Source organism: Xyrauchen texanus, chromosome 8 (assembly GCF_025860055.1).
Source record: "Xyrauchen texanus isolate HMW12.3.18 chromosome 8, RBS_HiC_50CHRs, whole genome shotgun sequence".
Lineage (NCBI taxonomy): Eukaryota > Metazoa > Chordata > Actinopteri > Cypriniformes > Catostomidae > Xyrauchen > Xyrauchen texanus.
The window spans coordinates 50339339-50359338 of NC_068283.1; the positions used below are offsets into that span (position 1 = coordinate 50339339).

The window sequence follows — 20000 nt, forward strand, 5'->3', positions numbered from 1 at the left end:
GGGTTAAAGGGAAAGAGGAGGCGAGAACCGGCTTGACAATATAAATCATGTTTGATCAACTTAACCATAAACACATACCTGTAAACCTCCGGCCGCCATTATCCCTCGTGTGTCCCATCAGGCTGATGTCGTTCCAGCCCCGCCCTCCTCCGCTCTACAATGTTTTTATAGTACAACGAACTCTTACAGGTCAAAAGATCAAAGACTATAATATCCCTGAACCCTTTAAGTTATTTGAACTAATCACAAGTAAAAAATGCACTCTGTTGCTAATCTGATCGCATGAGCTGTCTCTCTCTCTGTCTGTCTGACTGCAGGTGGTTTTGAAGAACGCTCATATGGCCGTGGGGTCACTGACCATCAATGAGGAGAGGTCAGAGGTCATTGACTTCTCTGTGCCGTTCATAGAGACGGGCATCAGTGTGATGGTCTCCCGTAGCAACGGCACTGTGTCACCTTCTGCATTCCTCGGTGAGGGACTCTCAGTTCAGGTTCAACGTCATAATGACCAGCATCCATCTGACTTGTGCTTGTCTCTCTGTAGAGCCGTTCAGCGCAGATGTTTGGGTCATGATGTTTGTGATGCTGCTGCTGGTTTCTGCCTTCGCTGTGTTTTTCTTTGAATACTTCAGTCCTGTGGGCTACAACCGCTGTCTCGCCGACGGCAGAGGTGACTGGACAGACAGACAGTTATATGCTGTATATATACAGTGAGGTTCAAAAGAGGCCACTAGAGGAAATGCTTCTATTGTGATCCAAACGTTTGATTAATGATATCGTCTAAGTAACACGATTAATATATGAAAATGACAATTGTTGAACGGTTGTTTCTCAGAGGCTGGAGGTCCATCGTTCACCATTGGGAAGGCCATCTGGCTGCTGTGGGGTTTGGTCTTCAACAACTCTGTGCCCGTGCAGAACCCCAGAGGAACCACCAGCAAGATCATGGTGTCCGTCTGGGCCTTCTTCGCTGTGATCTTCCTGGCGAGTTACACAGCTAATCTGGCCGCATTTATGATTCAGGAAGAGTACGTGGACCAGGTGTCGGGACTCAGTGATAAAAAGGTACTTATGGATCCCTTGAGCAGAGAAGTCTTTTCTTAGTAAGTTCAGAGAATATTAAATGCAGTTCTTGTGGAGTCATCTGTTTTTTTATTCTCCAGTTTCAGAGACCGAACGACTTCTCGCCGCCATTTCGCTTTGGGACAGTCCCAAACGGCAGCACCGAGAGAAACATTCGCAATAACTACAGAGAGATGCACTCGTACATGGTGAAGTTCCACCAGCGTAACGTTGATGAAGCTCTGTACAGTCTGAAAACAGGGTGAGACGCAGGAGAACATGATATAAATGATGCCTCTGTTAGCAGTCAAACGTTCTAACGCTGATATAACGCTACATTACATGGCCAAAGCAACAATACAGTTCCATGACCTGTGATGTAGGAACGACGTCCTGGGCGGACACGTACAGTAATGCTGTTCTTTTCACATAAGTGCAAATGGTCATCGTGTACGTTTGTTTTCAATACGTTCTAAAGCAACATTTAATCTGGTTTTGAATCGTGTTTGATTTTCTGAGAAATGGGCATTATTATTAAAAACTGTAATCATTAAGTCATTATAAGATGCGTTTATCCAAATGAAGAATACAACAAGCAATTTGTCATAATTTAATATTTAAATATTTGATAAATATTTAAATTAGGGCTGTTGATTTAACATGTTCATTCAGTGTGATTAATTGTATATAAATAAATCTGTTAAACATTAACATAATTAATCACCCCCCAGACATAATATTCCTACAGTAGCGGCGGAGCGATTGAAGCAGGGGGCAGTGAGCGACGCTCCAGCTCTATAGATATCAAACCACACTTTCTCTGTTATATATATATATATGTATAAATATACATATCTATCTATTCTGGACAATTAGTCAGAATTATTTAATCACATATTGAATTTTGAGTTTATTTCAATTATTTTTATTTATCGGCAAATATTCTTATGCGATTAATGAATCTGCACATCATGTAATTCATTTGATTAAAATATGATCGCTTTCATCGATTGACAGATCTAATATAAATATTTAAATAATTAAACTTTTCTAATATTGAGTTGTGCTGTTGTTTGTGGACAGAAAGCTGGATGCGTTTATTTATGACGCTGCAGTGCTGAATTATATGGCTGGTAGAGATGAGGGCTGTAAACTCGTCACTATCGGCTCAGGGAAAGTCTTCGCTTCGACTGGATACGGAATCGCAATTCAGAAAGATTCTGGATGGAAAAGACAAGTGGACCTCGCAATCCTTCAGCTGTTTGGAGACGGTACGCACGCATGCACGCACGCACACGCACACGCACACGCACACACACGCACGCACATTTATGTATTTTCTCCAGGGAGGCAAGAGAGGCCATACCTCTTCAAAAATGTGATAAATGTGTCAATCAATATGATCAAGCCCACCTGCACGTCTACTCTCGCTTATCACTATGATGGGATGAGCTGATGGAAGTGTAGAAATATTTACATAGTAAACAACTAACCTACTTGGACAACTCCACTTTTGGTCACGTCCAAATCAAAATGTCCTTAAAATGACTTGAATCGTGTAATGGTGTGTCAGTAAGCTGGTTTTCAGTGAGCACCTGCTCTTAAAGGTACAGCTCCATGCCAGTATTACAGAGGAGCAGATTATTGATCTGAATTAAAACAATGTAAATAATAATAATAAAACTAAGCGTTTTACATGTTGAGATATATCACATTTCTATATGATTTAACCATGTAAAAGTCAAATGGAACTAAAATATGAATTCACATTGGAATAAAAGAAAAAGAAAACTCTCTGCCTCATTACAAAAGTCCATCACACGCCACAGACAAACACATACACACCCTAGACACTCCTCAGTATTCTAATGTGTGCGTGTGCCTCAGGTGATATGGAGGAGTTTGAGGCACTCTGGCTCACCGGGATCTGCCACCATGAGAAGAATGAAGTGATGAGCAGTCAGCTGGACGTGGACAACATGGCGGGTGTCTTCTACATGCTGGGAGCCGCCATGGCTCTGTCACTCATCACCTTCATCGCTGAACATGTGTTCTACTGGCATATGCGCTTTTGCTTCATGGGTGTGTGTTCTGGGAAACCAGGAATCACCTTTGCCATCAGCAGGGTAAGTCTAGTTCTAAAACATACACAACATATAAACTGGCACACACACAAACTGCATATGAGAACACTGCACATGCACACACTGTTTATGCTGAAAATCTGAAACTTCTTTCTAACCCGCAGGAGATTTATAGCTGCATTCACGGAGTTGAAATCGAAGAGAAGAGTTCAGACTTGAATTCACCCTCCGCCACCATCAAGAACACTCACTCAAACATCCTGCGTCTGCTGCGCACCGCCAAGAACATGGCGTCTCTTTCTGGGGTCAACGGCTCCCCGCACAGCGCCCTCGACTTCATGCGCAGGGAGTCATCTGTGTACGACATCAGTGATCACCGCCGTAGTCTAGCCGGACACTCGGACTGTAAGGTCCCGTACCTGCCTGAGGACAACATGTTCAATGACTACATCAGTGAGGTGGAGCGCACCTTTGGCAACCTGCACCTGAAGGACAGTAACTTGTACCAGGACCACTACCTGCACCACCACAAAGGCTCGACCCTAGGGCTCACTGGCCCACTCCCTAACCACCCCCACAGCCTGGGCTCCAGCAGTTCCCTGGAGGGAGGCATGTTTGACTGTGATAGTTTAGGTGGGGTTGTCGCTCCCATCTTCAGCACGCAGCCACGCTCTGCCCTGACGCACAGGAACATGAGCAAGTTTGACCTACTGCAGAGCCAAACTCCTCCATCTGGGCAGGGCTTGAAGCAGGGACTGGCCAACCTGTATGGGAAGTTTTCATTTAAAGGCGGAGCCTCCAGTTCTGGATACATCGCAGGTCATGACTGGTACTGTAGTGGAGGTGATGATGGAAACATCCGTTCAGACATGTCTGACATTTCCACTCATACCGTCACCTACGGCAACCTAGAGGGCAACGCTAAGAAACGGAAGCAGTACAAAGACAGCTTGAAGAAACGACCAGCGTCGGCCAAGTCCCGGCGTGAACTCGATGAGATTGAGCTGGGTTACCGTCGCCGCCACCACCATCACCACGGTCATCGCTCCGCCTCTCCTCCATCAGAACGCAAGAGGGGAGGTGGTGCAAACTCATCGTCATACCTGTTGCAGGACAAGGAAAGCCTGAGAGATTTCTACCTGGACCAGTTCCGGCCAAAAGAAGGTGTCCCACAGTGGGAGCACGTGGATCTTACAGATGGTCCCAGTGGGGGAGGCGGAGGAAACTGCACAAGCCTGGTGTCTGTGGATGACTTCCTGAAGAGCAAACCCAAGAAGATGGACAGCAAGAGTGGGGGTGAATGGGAATGTCGTACCTGTCGTGCCAGCAGCGCAGGGAGCAAACAGACTGCCCTGCATGGGGGTGGACCTCTACATGGTAGTGTGGGCTATGTTAGCAGCGGCAGTAGTTGTGTGGCATCGGGGGGTGGAGGACTAGGGAGCAGCCGCCCCAGTTCAGCTACTTGTATGCGGTGTGAAGCCTGCAAGAAATCAGGCAACCTCTATGACATCAGTGAGGACAGTAACCACCTATTAGACCAGCTGGGAGGTGGCAGTAGAGGCCAGACGCCAGCGCAGCGCCGCAGAGCCTTCAGCGGGAAGCCGATGCGCAGGCAACATTCTTACGATACCTTTGTGGACCTACAGAGAGAGGAGGCAGGGGGGATAGGTGGGACACTGGGGTTTGGCGGGGCAGGAGGTGTGGGTGGAGCCCTATTACCACCGCGTAGTGTAAGCCTTAAGGAGAGAGAGCGCTGCATGGATGCCTCCAGTCCCTTCGCACATGTATTCGAGCGTCAGGATACGGACCATGACCCGCTCTACTATGGAGGTGTTGAGAGGGAAAAGGGCACAGGATCGCAGGTCGGTTTGTTTAGAGCGGGAGAGGGCACTCCTCATCGACGCTCTGTGGGAGAGAGGGACCTAAAAGACAGAGGACTGATGGAGGGGCCTGTTCACTCCTTATCCAAATCCCTCTATCCCGACCGAACCAACCATAACCCCTTCATCCCTACATTTGGAGATGACCAGTGTCTGCTGCACAGCTCCAAGTCCTACTACATCAGCAAGCAGCAGCAGTGTGCCGACTTGTGCTGCCCCATGGGCGTGACCTCCTTCCTGCCAGCATCTGCCACTTCAGGAGTGATGTCTAACTTGGCCCCATGCTTCCCTGCAGAGCTGTGCATCGGAAACCACCACACCAGCAAGCTCAGCCTCGGTCCACCGCGACCTTTCAATGGCAGCAATGGACACGTATATGAGAAACTCTCCAGCATTGAGTCTGACGTGTGAAAGACAGCGGGTGAATAAAGGTTGGGGCTGAATGCCGCTGCTGTAAAGAACAGGGAAACATTGTTATCTTGAGAACTCTACAGCCAGATTTTAGCAGAACACACAGAACTTGAGAGAATTGAAAGTCATTTCCTGTGAAGTTCACGTTTACACCAATGGTTCATCTCTACGAGCTGTGAGAACAAGAGGATGTCCATCTGCTGAGTGAGTCTAAGAAGAAGAGCAAAAGAGCAGATGGCCTGTTTCACCTCCATCCGTCACCAGGCTGCCATCTCTGCTCTCCTCATACCAGAAAGGCCCAGTGTTGAAATTTTTTTTTTGTGAAGATACAATCATGAAAGTCTAATAGATGCTCATTGATTTGATTAACAGTGTAATAACTGTACCCCAGAGATGCTGTGAAGACTCTGGTGGCAGGTGATGTCTTGTTGAATTCCAGTGGGTTTCAGTTGTCTTTTATTTCCCATGGTCTCATGGTTTACTTACACTTTCCTAACCCAGTTCTAGGGGCCTCTGGCTGCAGATGTGGAGTGACTAGGTGAATGTTAGGGATTTTTGAATGTGATCACTCTAGTCCCACATCAAAGGAAGCATGGAAATGCTCCGTTCTGCAGCGTTTTATGCCAGTCATTTATAATCAAGTCTCTACTGCCGTGGTATTTCATATCAGATGATAATTCATGCTGATTTGCCCTGAGATACCTTTACATTCTCATATCACGTGACTCTTGTTTAGATGGTGAAAGACATGAAGGTGGAAATAATAGAGTTAGGTCAGTATCAACGCTTTGTTTTGCCTGTAAATACATTTCTCTTTATATATACAGACAAGGTCAATCTTTACTATAGCTTTTTCAAGTATTTAACAAATAACCAAAATAACAATTAAAAACAAAACAAAATAACAAAAACTAAAATATGCAAAGTGCAGTAAAATCATTACGACTCATGATAAGTGATGTTTTAATCAATAGTTTTCTTTTTAAATTCATGTTTATTACTTAATTCTGATATTTTACTGCCTCCTAACCAGCTTCATTTAAGAGTTTACCTTTAATCTTTTACTACGGTGTAACAGAGCTGAGCAGTGCTGTCGTGGATATATTTAGTTCACTCTATTAGTTTCCTAAATAGTCCTTGCTAAGATTCCCTTCAGTTGTGTTCAACGTCTGGTCACCTCTTGAAGAAGGTTTCCAGACACACACACACACACACACACACACACACACACTCACACACACACAGTCATATACACACACACACACACACACACTCTCACACACACACACACTCATACATACACACACTCACTCACACACACACACACACACACACTCATACATACACACACACACACACACACACACACACACACACACACACACACACACACACACACACCTCTCACACACACACACACTCATACATACACACACTCACTCACACACACACACACACACACACACACTCATACATACACACACACACACACACACACACACACACTCATACACACACACACACACTCATACATACACACACACACACACACACACACACACACACTCATACATACACACACTCACTCACACACACACACACACACACACACTCATACATACACACACTCACTCACACACACACACACACTCATACACACACACACACACTCATACATACACACACACACACACACACACACTCATACATACACACACTCACTCACACACAAACACACACTCATACATACACACACACACACACACACACACTCATACATACACACACACACACACACTCACACACACACACACACTCACGCGCACACACACACATAGAGTATGTATTATGATGTAAAGCAGGGCATTTGAACCCTTTCTAAGGAATGACTGATTTTGTAACATTAATAGGATGTTTATAGAGTGTCAATGGTTTTAAGTGTAATGCTATCGTGAGGTCTTGTCCTCACTTTAGGACTATCACAGAATAATGTTTCAGCTCCTCTGTTGTACAGTTCGAGTAACTCTTGTCTTCAGTTCATTTTAGTACATTATTATATCAAAGCATTCCCAGTGTAAATGTTCCTTTGATAGCGCAGTAATGAATGTTTGAGTTCTTGTCACAGCTAACGCTGGCCGTTTAATACGTTTATAGAACACACACACATTTCTTTATAATCCCTCACTGCTATAGCTTGAGCTTTATATGCTTGAAAATCAACATTTTTCTTGTGTTCATAGAGAAAATACGCCTTTTAGGCATAGTTGTAGTTATCATTTTCCTAGTGTATTTGCAATATATAAGTAACTCTCATTATTATTCTCATTACTCTAAGGTAAGTATAGCTGGTTTGAAGTATTCTACAGGTAAGAAACGGCCTGTTGTTATAGTCATATCACTACAAACTCCATCTGTTGTGTCGCTCATGAATGGTGATAAACACGTGCACGAGAGTGGTTTCTATGTTAAATACTCTTGTTGCTATGGCATTGCCATGGATGTTACATTGCTGTTCCCATGGCAACTGCAGTGCAAGAGAATGCGAGCTGAATGAGTGAATCGTTTCTCTATGGGGTAAAATCACGTTACCAAAATGTTTACATCATTTTCATCTATACAACGATTCTTGTACAGATTGTGTATATAATAATGAGAGAATTGCTCTTTTTGTATGACATTATGAACACAAACCTCAATGACTTTAACAGTGAGAGTGTTTTGATGACTGTATGAAGTCAGGACACAAATGAGGGAGCAGAATTCTTTCACATCCTGAATAAAGCCAATAAAACACGGGCGCTTTTCCTGCGCTGTCTGTCTCTCTCTCTGGTGTGTTCACAGGGCGTCTGTCTACCTGCTGCTCATCTCAGTCTCTCTCTCTCTGTTTCTCTGTGTGTGCACTACACTTACTGTACTACACTGTCTACTGTACCACCTCATCCTGTGCTACATTATTACACATACTGTACTGCCTTATCTACCTACTGTATGACATCATGCACTGTACTATCAGCAGACTGTATTACATATCTACTGTAATATCTATACATACTGTACCGTACTAAACCACATAGATCTAAAGAGCGCAACAGCCGGGTTCTGGAAGTACAATCCCATTCCTTTTCTCCGTAGGGGAATTCATTATTAACGATAACTTACGAACTTTTAAAGACAGCTCTACGGGAGCTCTGAGGTCATTAATCGATGGTATATGCTGTGCCGAAGGCATCGGTCTGTGTTATTTAAATGTCATTTATTTACAATCATGTTTAATAGCAGAATTACTGGGGAAGAACTACACTACCCATGATGCACTGTGAATTTCACTCTCACTACACTCAAACTACTTAGATATTTGTGTAAATTGTAAAATTGAAATGTATTGTTTTTATCCTTATAATCAACAACTTTAAATCAATAGTTTCATATTTTTCAATCATTTCTAATTTGATTACGTCATGGGCAATGCTTTATGGGTTTGTAGTTCATTCCCTCACAGTCTTGTACCTTTTGTCTTTTTGTCTGATTTGTCAGAAATATTTTGGAAATGAAAGTTTGTGATGTTGTGATTGACCTCAGAGCGGGTTGATTTGGTTCATGGTGCACAACTCTTCTATGATGGATTTTATGAAATCACAATGGCAGGAATTATTGGGGAAAATACTTCCGGAACCAAGACAAAAGTGTGTGCGCTCTGTTTGTGCCCGATATGACCAAAACTCTATATAATGGTACAAGTAATGGTATTTCACAATATAGGGTTTTTCCTGCAAAAGGGCTGAATAATCATGTGATGGGGTGGGCAATATAAGCAAAAAATATATAGCAATATTCTTGCATTTTTTGGTCAATAAAGATATATTTCGATATAGCCTACACATTTTGATCAAAGCTGAACAAAAAATACATTCAGATTCCTTTTGATTTAAAGTGATATCCAAAGTAAGCCTAATTGATGTCCATTGCAATGAAAAAACTTTATCAATAAATAATAATTATTACAAATATTTGATCTGTTTTATCTACTTTGCATAATTTTTCAATCCAAGCAAATGAGGCCTCCGTCTCTTGAATATAAGCCTTTGCTTTGATCATGAAGCAGGCATTTGTTTTGGATTGAGCTTTCCATTGGATTCTGGAAACCTTTTTGACAACGACTGTGGCTGTGTCTCGTTATGAAGGATGTGTCCTCCGGAGGTCACACTTCTCAGCCGCATACGTCATTGAGGCTGTCTCGTTTCAGAAAAGCGAGTAGGACACTTCGAATGCGACCAGATCTTCAAGTTACGTCTTTGTGACCGCAGATGTTGCCAGATTACCATCTTTTTAGTAATCGCATTGAACCTAAAGCAGTCTAATTATTTATTCAAATTCTACCAAGAGACTTCAGCACTTTAGAGTTTAAGCATCAGAAGTCTTTCCCTAAAAATATCTGTGAGCTTCAATAACGTCCGTGTGTCATTGTAATGTGTGGTCATCACTCACTTTTATTCATAATTCATCCAGCCCCTTCTCTTGTTGAACGAACGACATGCAGCTCCTCCTCTCTGGCAGCAGATCATCGTTCATGATGACTGATTCATTCACATCGGTCAAGTATATTCAGTTAATTCACAACACAATAAAATGGCCGACTAGTTCAGTGAAGGAGTGTATTCGTTCACTGGGACAACAGATGACATACTGCCTTCAACGTCAGTCTTTAAAAACATGACAAAGGAAGACAAATGGAACCTGCGTGTCTACAAAAATACAAAGACACTTTAAAAATAGGGTTTTAACACCATAACCATTTTTGTTTTTGCATTAGTTGAAATGTGCATTAAGGTGATGGAAACGATGATGTGTTTTACCCATTCATGCACGTGTTATGAGGGTACTATAGCTTAATGTGACTGTTCCAATGAAGGGACAGTGACCTTGGAAGTTGGCACACAATTCTATGAAATACGCCCTTAACATCCGGTGTTAAGTGTCTAACCCCTAGCTGGTCTTTAAAGTGGGTCCTCACAATCCACAGAACAGTTTTAAATGTGGGCGCTCAGGTATGCGAAGGCTGGCAGCGTATGGGCATCACATCCATTTCAGCCCTCCTTATATCAGATATGACACTTTCTGCAGCCTATCCTGGCAGCACTTAATTACTGTACAATTGCTCAAGCAAGAAGATCATTCAGCTGCCCCATCACGACAAGCGGCTCCCTGAAGATAATGCACGTGACGTAGCAGATGGAAATGCGCAACCATTCGTATTTTCTTTAGTGGAATTTTTAGAAATGCGTCTGTACGTCTTCAGACATATTTACACATTTATAAATTGGGCATCAAGTGTCGTGTATACCTATAAACTTCTTAAATGCATTTCACCTGAACGAACGGCACGTCTCCATCTTGTTCAGTCGTTCAGCAGATCATCATTCACGATTCATTCGTGAACAAGTTTACCATTCAGTTCATTCACGAATGACGTTGTGTCGTTCAGACTCAAATGACCGACTAGTTCAGGGAAGGGGCGTATTCATTCAGCATGTCAAACCAATGATATGCTCCTTCACAGCGTGCACTCCAATGCTATTGGCTCCTGCTATAGTCAGTCTTGTAGTGTGTGGAGGTGAACTGAACGATTCACTTAAAAGATTTGTTCTAAAACACCTATTTGTTCACAAATGAAACATCATTACTACACACCGAGTCTGCTAGGAGGAATTCTTCGTCACAGAGATTTAACAGGAATATAGTCATCTCAGTGTGCGTTGAGTGGATACAATGACACCCGGGACAGAGAGGTTTGGTGACCTTGGTAACCATGTTAAGTTTGTACATTTGTACAGAGATGATTTCACCTCTAAAGAACTAAATTGTGCCAAAAAATTGCACCCAAAAAAATACTAAAACAGTCACAGTGGGGTGGCCAGGCTTCGGTCCATGGAGGCCACGGCCGGACGCGGCCACCCTCTAGCCCAGTGGCGGAACTGCTTGTGGTCAAGAACCCGACGTCATAGCGGTACTACGGTGGCAGACAAAGGACATTTCTCATTGTTTTCCCTCAAGCGTTTCCAGCTCGAGACAGTCTGACCACTCGTGAGATTCGTCACACTCATCAACATTTGTTGTTTTGTTTGCCTTCATTTTAATAAAGTAATAACACACCGAGGACACATGTAATTTGTTCTTTAACGTGTCATTAGTCAAAACCTCTCTTGTGTGATGATGATAATTTCAGTAGTTCTCTCACTGGATTCAAGAGTGCTTCCCATCTCAAAGCTGGCAGTAGATGCGTTCTACAGCATCCTGTCCTTCCGAGTCCATTCTGAATGGATATGATCTGTAATAAAGTATATAGAGTGAACAGACGAGGTGTCACTGTCAAAAGTCATTGTGACACAGTAACACTGGCACAAGTAATACACACTGATGTGTAAAAAAAAACAAGATATATTTCATATTATCTCTAAAACAGCCCCACGTGAGGCATTATAAGCCATATAGAGCCATGTTTAAAAATAAATCGTAATAAAAACACCCCCAACACTACACCTCTGTCTACCCCTGGTGCTGTTGCTAGGATAACTTTGGACTTTGCCATTGTTCAATAATGCAGTTTAATTACAAAACAAAATGAATAAATAACTGAATAGAAATCCCTACTGTCTGAATGTTTGACACGTTTCATTAGTCATAGCTAAATGATTAGTAATTAAATACTAATTGTTAAACCATTAGTTTGATTAAAAACAACAACATATGGTTCTACACCTTTAAAGAATTGCAGTAGCTCTTTACGCCATTTCATTTACATATGCAAATGTGACGTCTTGCGTTATAAATTACGTCATCACATGATTGAGCTACATTTAGCAACATTTCAGCGAGCCTTTGTTGACTTCCCGTGAGAACTAGCAACACTGTTGATACCTGCATTACATCAGCTTCTCCATACGCTATATATTTACATCATTTAGTGTGCTGCTGTGAGACAATAATGAACACATGAGCTACACTGAATAACGGCACACTCAACCGTCATCCCTCACACAACCGCTGTACCTTTCAGTCACGTATGACAACAAGGAACATTAAATATTGATAGGCAAAGACATGGAAGGACTTTCAGGCAATAAAACAATAAACCAGCACGCAGAGGTAAGTAATATAGAGAAAGAGCAGTATGGACAGGAAAGGTTGTGTCCTACACTTCCCCCCTCAACACCCCCACAGCCGGCTCTCTTATTAACTGTTACCTAGCAACAGAAGGGGAGGGCATAATCATCTGAAGCTCCGCCCTCTCCACTGACTCACTCGATGAAGGGTCCTGAGAAACTCATACAGACACTTTCACTGCAGTCCTAAAGCAAACGCCTTCTCAAAGGGAACTCATGTTTGACCAGAACTCTCAGGCCAACGACAAATCATATATCATGTGTTGTAATGGGCTGTTTGAAAAATAGGGGAATCGCATTTATTCTGTTGGAGTGATTAACATCTATTCGTGGTTATCTAACGGTCACAAGCTCTGAAAACAAACGCTACACTTTCATTTACAGGTATTTGTTTTACAATAGTGTCCCTTCAACGAGTGCTGTCATTCATCCAGAGATGTGCCCGAGTGAATGAGGTACAGAGAGGGTTAACATGAAGACAGTTCATCAAATCAAACACTTCATAAGTGCCATTTGACGAAACTACAGGCGATATTTGCTTGTTGTGAGAAATCATTTTTATGGCACAACACTGACCTCTGCCGGATGATCCGAGAACTGCAGCCAAAGTGCGCCATTTCACACAGTATTAAATCAGTGTAAAGTCAAGAATTATTTCACGAAAGTGTGGACATCCGGCTGATTAGTAAAGTTTTCACTCATATCTACATTTTAAGCAGATTTTTGTGACTAGCTAGAATAACTAGAACTATTGGAGATCATTTCTTCTGGTAAAATGTTTAGAATAATACATATGTTAAGTAAATAAAATAAATGATCTTTTATCAACACCCAAAAGCATTTCTACTGTTAAATCGTCATTCTGTCTGGTCAACTCTACACTGAAGGTTTACATCAGAGAAAAGCGCCTATTGTAAGTAATAAGAAATAACTTTTTTATTCTTACTATATGTAACACCCTAATAACACCATTACAACACAAATACATATTATATATGTGTGTGTTTACATCTGGAGGACGTCTTTATGATGTGTGTGTGTGTGTGTGTGTGTGTTTACATCTGGAAGACATCTTTTTGATGTGTGTGTTTACATCTGGAGGACGTCTTTATGATGTGTGTGTGTGTGTGTGTGTGTTTACATCTGGAGGACATCTTTTTGATGTGTGCGTTTACATCTGGAGGACGTCTTTTTGATGTGTGTGTGTGTTTACATCTGGAGGACGTCTTTTTGATGTGTGTGTGTGTGTGTGTGTGTTTACATCTGGAGGACATCTTTTTGATGTGTGCGTTTACATTTGGAGGACGTCTTTTTGATGTGTGCGTTTACATCTGGAGGACGTCTTTTTGATGTGTGTGTGTGTGTGTGTGTGTGTGTGTGTGTGTTTACATCTGGAAGACATCTTTTTGATGTGTGTGTTTACATCTGGAGGACGTCTTTATGATGTGTGTGTGTGTGTGTGTGTGTGTGTGTTTACATCTGGAAGACATCTTTTTGATGTGTGTGTTTACATCTGGAGGACGTCTTTATGATGTGTGTGTGTGTGTGTGTGTGTGTTTACATCTGGAAGACATCTTTTTGATGTGTGTGTTTACATCTGGAGGACATCTTTTTGATGTGTGTGTTTACATCTGGAGGACGTCTTTATGATGTGTGTGTGTGTGTGTGTGTGTGTGTTTACATCTGGAAGACATCTTTTTGATGTGTGCGTTTACATCTGGAGGACGTCTTTTTGATGTGTGCGTTTACATCTGGAAGACGTCTTTTTGATGTGTGTGTTTACATCTGGAGGACGTCTTTTTGATGTGTGCGTTTACATCTGGAAGACGTCTTTTTGATGTGTGCGTTGACATCTGGAGGACGTCTTTTTGATGTGTGCGTTTACATCTGGAGGACGTCTTTTTGATGTGTGTGTTTACATCTGGAGGACGTCTTTTTGATGTGTGCGTTTACATCTGGAGGACGTCTTTTTGATGTGTGCTTTTACATCTGGAGGACGTCTTTTTGATGTGTGTGTGTTTACACCTGGAAGACGTCTTTTTGATGTGTGCGTTGACATCTGGAGGACGTCATTTTGGTGTGTGCGTTTACATCTGGAAGACGTCTTTTTGATGTGTGTGTTTACATCTGGAGGACATCTTTTTGATGTGTGTGCGTTTACATCTGGAGGACGTCTTTTTGATGTGTGTGTTTACATCTGGAGAACGTCTTTTTGATGTGTGTGTGTTTACATCTGGAGGACGTCTTTTTGATGTGTGTGTGTTTACATCTGGAGGACGTCTTTTTGATGTGTGCGTTGACATCTGGAAGACGTCTTTTTGATGTGTGCGTTTACATCTGGAGGACGTCTTTTTGATGTGTGTGTGTTTACATCTGGAGGACGTCTTTTTGATGTGTGCGTTTACATCTGGAGGACGTCTTTTTGATGTGTGTGTGTTTACATCTGGAGGACGTCTTTTTGATGTGTGCGTTTACATCTGGAGGACGTCTTTTTGATGTGTGTGTTTACATCTGGAGGACGTCTTTTTGATGTGTGCGTTTACATCTGGAGGACGTCTTTTTGATGTGTGTGTTTACATCTGGAGGACGTCTTTTTGATGTGTGCGTTGACATCTGGAGGACGTCTTTTTGATGTGTGTGTTTACATCTGGAGGACGTCTTTTTGATGTGTGCGTTTACATCTGGAGGACGTCTTTTTGATGTGTGCGTTGACATCTGGAGGACGTCTTTTTGATGTGTGCGTTGACATCTGGAGGACGTCTTTTTGATGTGTGTGTTTACATCTGGAGGACGTCTTTTTGATGTGTGTGTGTTTACATCTGGAGGACATCTTTTTGATGTGTGTGTTTACATCTGGAGGACGTCTTTTTGATGTGTGTGCGTTTACATCTGGAGGACATCTTTTTGATGTGTGTGTGTTTACATCTGGAGGACGTCTTTTTGATGTGTGTGTGTTTACATCTGGAAGACGTCTTTTTGATGTGTGCGTTTACATCTGGAAGACGTCTTTTTGATGTGTGCGTTGACATCTGGAGGACATCTTTTTGATGTGTGTGTGTTTACATCTGGAGGACGTCTTTTTGATGTGTGCGTTTACATCTGGAGGACGTCTTTTTGATGTGTGCGTTGACATCTGGAAGACGTCTTTTTGATGTGTGCGTTGACATCTGGAGGACGTCTTTTTGATGTGTGCGTTGACATCTGGAAGACGTCTTTTTGATGTGTGCGTTGACATCTGGAAGACGTCTTTTTGATGTGTGCGTTGACATCTGGAAGACGTCTTTTTGATGTGTGCGTTGACATCTGGAAGACGTCTTTTTGATGTGTGCGTTGACATCTGGAAGACGTCTTTTTGATGTGTGCGTTGACATCTGGAAGACATCTTTTTGATGTGTGCGTTTACATCTGGAGGACTTCTTTTTGATGTGTGTGTTTACATCTGGAGGACGTCTTTTTGATGTGTGCGTTGACATCTGGAAGACGTCTTTTTGATGTGTGCGTTGACATCTGGAGGACGTCTTTTTGATGTGTGTGTTTACATCTGGAGGACGTCTTTTTGATGTGTGTGTGTTTACATCTGGAAGACGTCTTTTTGATGTGTGCGTTGACATCTGGAAGACGTCTTTTTGATGTGTGCGTTGACATCTGGAGGACGTCTTTTTGATGTGTGTGTTTACATCTGGAGGACGTCTTTTTGATGTGTGTGTGTTTACATCTGGAAGACGTCTTTTTGATGTGTGCGTTGACATCTGGAGGACGTCTTTTTTATGTGTGCGTTTACATCTGGAGGACGTCTTTTTGATGTGTGTGTGTTTACATCTGGAGGACGTCTTTTTGATGTGTGTGTTTACATCTGGAGGACGTCTTTTTGATGTGTGCGTTGACATCTGGAAGACGTCTTTTTGATGTGTGCGTTGACATCTGGAGGACGTCTTTTTGATGTGTGCGTTTACATCTGGAAGACGTCTTTTTGATGTGTGCGTTGACATCTGGAAGACGTCTTTTTGATGTGTGTGTTTACATCTGGAGGACGTCTTTTTGATGTGTGTGTGTTTACATCTGGAGGACGTCTTTTTGATGTGTGTGTGTTTACATCTGGAGGACGTCTTTTTGATGTGTGCGTTGACATCTGGAGGACGTCTTTTTTATGTGTGTGTGTTTACATCTGGAGGACGTCTTTTTGATGTGTGTGTGTTTACATCTGGAGGACGTCTTTTTGATGTGTGCGTTGACATCTGGAGGACGTCTTTTTTATGTGTGTGTGTTTACATCTGGAGGACGTCTTTTTGATGTGTGTGTGTTTACATCTGGAAGACGTCTTTTTGATGTGTGCGTTGACATCTGGAGGACGTCTTTTTGATGTGTGTGTTTACATCTGGAGGACGTCTTTTTTATGTGTGTGTGTTTACATCTGGAGGACGTCTTTTTATGTGTGTGTGTTTACATCTGGAGAACGTCTTTTTGATGTGTGTGTGTTTACATCTGGAGGACATCGTTTTGATGTGTGTGTTTACATCTGGAGGACATCTTTTTGATGTGTGCGTTTACATCTGGAGGACGTCTTTTTGATGTGTGCGTTTACATCTGGAGGACGTCTTTTTTATGTGTGTGTGTTTACATCTGGAAGACATCTTTTTGATGTGTGCGTTGACATCTGGAGGACGTCTTTTTGATGTGTGCGTTGACATCTGGAGGACGTCTTTTTGATGTGTGTGTGTTTACATCTGGAGGACGTCTTTTTGATGTGTGCGTTGACATCTGGAAGACGTCTTTTTGATGTGTGTGTTTACATCTGGAAGATGTCTTTTTGGTGTGTGTGCGTTTACATCTGGAAGATGTCTTTTTGGTGTGTACGTTTACATCTGGGGGACGTCTTTTTGGTGTGTGTGTGTTTACGTCTAAAATTTGATTTTCTAAACTAAAAGTCCAAATCAAACATTACTTAATTCTCATCGAATCCTCCAACTAATACATTCACATAGGTCTATCGAATATTTCTCAACAAATTACGTGTAAAATTCAGTTAGTTCTCATTAGACTTTCAGTTATAAACAATGCCTTCCATAAAGCTCAGACGGAAAAACACTTGAAAACATTTGAACCTGTCAGGTTTTGAATAGAAACTTCTTCCAGTTTTAGTGCTTACAATGAAATAGTTATTACTGTAAATTTGAGGCCTGCTCAGAACAGTAAATTGAATCCTGTGACCGACCCAACCGGGCTTTACACAGACTCCCGTTCAAGATGCTGATGCAAAAATGCATTCTAGCGAGCGTCCGGCATCAAGATTGGTTCACAGCAGTAGACCTGAAGGACGCGTTCTTTCACGTCTCGATTATACGTCGACACAGACCCTTCCTGCGTTTTGTGTTCGAGGGTCAGGTGTACCAGTTCAAGGTCCTCCCTTTCGGCCTGTCCCTATCCCCTTCAGGGAAGTGGGCATTCGCATCCTCAACTATCTCAATGACTGGCTAAATCTAGCTCACTCTCAGGATGTGTGGTGTGCGCACAGGGACCTGGTGCTAATGCACCTCAGCCGGCTAGGGCTTCGGGTCAACGGGGAAAATAGCAAGCTCCTCCCGGTTCAGAACTCTTTTCTCGGCATGGAGTTGGACTCAGTCTCGATGACAGGGCGCCTCACGAATGAGCGCGCACAGTCGGTGCTGACCTGTTTGAAGGCATTCTGATGGAAAACAGCGGTTCCACTGAAACTGTCAGAGGCTCCTGGGGCATATGGCGTCCTCAGCGGAGGCCACTCCGCTCGGGTTGATGCATATGAGACCGCTTCAGCACTGGCTCTAGACTTGAGTCCCGAGATGGGCATGGTGCCGCAGGACACATCACTTTGCCATCATGCCGGTCTGACGCTGCCTCTTCAGCCGTTGGACCGACCTCACATATCTACAGGCAGGTGTTTCACGTTTACGTTGTGTTATGAGTTGAGCACTGACACATTTCACAACGCAACGATGCGTGAAATCGAGCTTGCGTAACAAGGTGCGTCTGCGTTCACGTACTTACGTTGTGTTATGAGTTGAGCGCTGACACATTTCATAACGCAACGATGCGTGAAATCGAGCTTGCGTAACAAGGTGCGTCTGCGTTCACGTACTTATGTTGTGTTATGAGTTGAGCTCTGACACATTTCACAACGCAACGATGGATGAAATCGAGCTTGCGTAACAAGGTGCGTCTGCGTTCACGTACTTATGTTGTGTTATGAGTTGAGCTCTGACACATTTCACAACGCAACGATGGATGAAATCGAGCTTGCGTAACAAAGTGCGTCTGCGTTCACTTACGTTGTGTTATGAGTTGAGCTCTGACACATTTCACAACGCAACGATGGATGAAATCGAGCTTGCGTAACAAGGTGCTTCTGCGTTCACGTACTTACGTTGTGTTATGAGTTGAGCGCTGACACGTGAAATCGAGCTTGCGTAACAAAGTGCGTCTGCGTTCACTTACGTTGTGTTATGAGTTGAGCGCTGACACGTGAAATCGAGCTTGCGTAACAAGGTGCGTCTGCGTTCACGTACTTATGTTGTGTTATGAGTTGAGCTCTGACACATTTCACAACGCAACGATGGATGAAATCGAGCTTGCGTAACAAGGTGCGTCTGCGTTCACGTACTTACGTTGTGTTATGAGTTGAGCGCTGACACATTTCATAACGCAACGATGCGTGAAATCGAGCTTGCGTAACAAGGTGCGTCTGCGTTCACGTACTTATGTTGTGTTATGAGTTGAGCTCTGACACATTTCACAACGCAACGATGGATGAAATCGAGCTTGCGTAACAAAGTGCGTCTGCGTTCACTTACGTTGTGTTATGAGTTGAGCTCTGACACATTTCACAACGCAACGATGGATGAAATCGAGCTTGCGTAACAAGGTGCGTCTGCGTTCACGTACTTACGTTGTGTTATGAGTTGAGCTCTGACACATTTCACAACGCAACGATGGATGAAATCGAGCTTGCGTAACAAGGTGCGTCTGCGTTCACGTACTTATGTTGTGTTATGAGTTGAGCGCTGACACATTTCATAACGCAACGATGCGTGAAATCGAGCTTGCGTAACAAGGTGCGTCTGCGTTCACGTACTTATGTTGTGTTATGAGTTGAGCTCTGACACATTTCACAACGCAACGATGGATGAAATCGAGCTTGCGTAACAAAGTGCGTCTGCGTTCACTTACGTTGTGTTATGAGTTGAGCTCTGACACATTTCACAACGCAACGATGGATGAAATCGAGCTTGCGTAACAAAGTGCGTCTGCGTTCACTTACGTTGTGTTATGAGTTGAGCGCTGACACGTGAAATCGAGCTTGCGTAACAAGGTGCGTCTGCGTTCACGTACTTATGTTGTGTTATGAGTTGAGCTCTGACACATTTCACAAC

General features: G+C 43.0%; 1 protein-coding gene across 1 annotated transcript in view; it reads left to right on the plus strand.

The window, feature by feature from the left end:
* The window catches only part of grin2ba (glutamate receptor, ionotropic, N-methyl D-aspartate 2B, genome duplicate a), a 47310-nt gene extending 37893 nt beyond the window's left edge, over nucleotides 1-9417 (plus strand). Inside the window, exons 8-14 of the mRNA XM_052131894.1 lie at nucleotides 318-471; nucleotides 545-670; nucleotides 836-1065; nucleotides 1164-1324; nucleotides 2146-2333; nucleotides 2950-3188; nucleotides 3311-9417. Coding sequence (XP_051987854.1) covers nucleotides 318-471; nucleotides 545-670; nucleotides 836-1065; nucleotides 1164-1324; nucleotides 2146-2333; nucleotides 2950-3188; nucleotides 3311-5437 — 3225 coding nt within the window. The 3' untranslated portion in view covers nucleotides 5438-9417. The remainder of the gene's footprint in view (nucleotides 1-317; nucleotides 472-544; nucleotides 671-835; nucleotides 1066-1163; nucleotides 1325-2145; nucleotides 2334-2949; nucleotides 3189-3310) is intronic.
* Nucleotides 9418-20000: the final 10583 nt, after the last annotated feature.